We start from the raw sequence: 1,629 nt of genomic DNA, 5'->3' as shown, positions 1-1,629 counted from the left end.
TGTGGCCCCCCAGGGGCAGAAAGCCACGGCTGCCCACTCGCTCCCACCCGGGTGTCCCCATCGACTTCGTTACCAGCTAAATTGCTCACCCAGGAGAAGGACAATCTTGCTCAAACAGCTCCCTCCAAGAATTCTCCTCTTTGCTCCCCTGTTCAATGGCTGAGCACGTGGCAGGCCCTGTCAGCTACCACGGCAGCTTTCACGGGTCCTGGCTGCAGTGACAGCTGGTTATCTGAGCAGTGACACTACTGCCATGAAGGGTTCTGCTGTCCATACTGACCTGCCTCAAACAGACCCTGTTGCCTGCCGCATCCCTTACAGATCCCACCCCACCCCCTTTACATAGATATGGGGCAACAGAAACATTGCCCCAGCTTGGCCTTCCCCAGGGGACAGGCAAGCGCCATCTTCCTCTCTCACCTTCATCGGCTGGAGTTGCATCCTCGTGATCCTCGAAGGGTCTACCACCGGCTTGGGGCGCCGCAGCGTGTCTAGAATATTCTGCCATTGAGGTGGCAGGCCCACAAATTTCCCCTCCTTTGGGTCAAACGAAGTGTGGACACGGTGCTCGAAGTTCTGCGGAGCCGAGATCTCTGGGCGTTTCTTCTTCTTCTTGCGGAACATGGTGCCTGAATCAGAGAAGACAACACCATCAGTGCTCCTGCAGGTCTGGGTCCGATGCACCCCATCAACCACATCACAGATCACTCACGTTAGTTAATCACATTGCACGAAGAGCATTCTCCAGCGACAAGCACTTTAACCACGGAGCTGTCATCTGCTTTTACAGATGAGGAAAAAAGGCAGCAAGAGAGCAAGGACTCGCGTGAGCCCGCCTGGCAGGCCAGCGCTGAGCTGGGACTCGCGGTGGCCTCGGCAGCACTCTGCCCTCCATGAAGCAGAGCTCCCTTTTCCGGAGAGGAACAGACGCTGCTGGCCTACAGCTGAACTCCCACCACTTGGCTTCCTTATCTCTACAAGTTCACGTTGCCTGACAGGGACGTTTTAAATATGCAAGAGAGATACGTATTTATATTTACAGGCTTGTACCTGGGTTCAATGGCTGGGGAGTCCAGCCAGGTAGACCAGCCGGGAACGAGGGGTGGTTATGAGCAGGGCTCAGGTTGTCTTCTCACTGGTTACTCCAAGTAATGGACATTTGTTCCCCATTTAAAGACAGAGTTGTTGCCAAAGGAAGAGGTGTCCAAGACTGATTCTGGGTCTCAGTTTTTTTAGCTTAGAGTGCTTGGGAGGGAGAAATCAAACTGTCAGCAGGTAACTGAAGCAGCTAAAATTAAAAACTCAGACTCCTTTCCCTTGGGGGCTGAGAGAGACAGTGTGTGAACAGCCGTTACAATCGCAAGGAGCCAAGAGCAGCTAACGCTTAACTACACCCAGACTCGGGAGACAGTCAGACTCTGAGTTAGGCTTTACAGCCAAAGGCAGAGAGATGCAGACAGGCAGAGCCAGCAGTTCTAGACCTCTTTGAAACTGGGAAGATAGGAAGGAAAAGGAAGAACCCGAGCGCTGCACAGTCCCAGAGGGGGAAGGCCTGAATAACTGGAGGACTGCCAAGGATGGAGACAACCACTTCACAACGCCAGACAGGGACGGTAGGGTGAGGGGGGG

General features: G+C 54.0%; 1 protein-coding gene across 1 annotated transcript in view; it reads right to left on the bottom strand.

Moving 5' to 3' along the window:
* Window positions 1–624, bottom strand: part of PAK6 (p21 protein (Cdc42/Rac)-activated kinase 6) — a gene marked incomplete at its 3' end in the record, with an annotated part of 5,103 nt that extends 4,479 nt beyond the window's left edge. The window contains exon 1 of the mRNA XM_010140888.1: window positions 421–624. Coding sequence (XP_010139190.1) covers window positions 421–624 — 204 coding nt within the window. The remainder of the gene's footprint in view (window positions 1–420) is intronic.
* Between the last annotated feature and the right edge of the window lie 1,005 nt (window positions 625–1,629).

The sequence above is a fragment of the Buceros rhinoceros genome, unplaced genomic scaffold (assembly GCF_000710305.1).
Source record: "Buceros rhinoceros silvestris isolate BGI_N320 unplaced genomic scaffold, ASM71030v1 scaffold45777, whole genome shotgun sequence".
In the NCBI taxonomy this organism is placed as follows: domain Eukaryota; kingdom Metazoa; phylum Chordata; class Aves; order Bucerotiformes; family Bucerotidae; genus Buceros; species Buceros rhinoceros.
The sequence above is the reverse complement of the archived record's forward strand: the minus strand, read 5'-3'. Positions and strand labels throughout refer to the sequence as shown.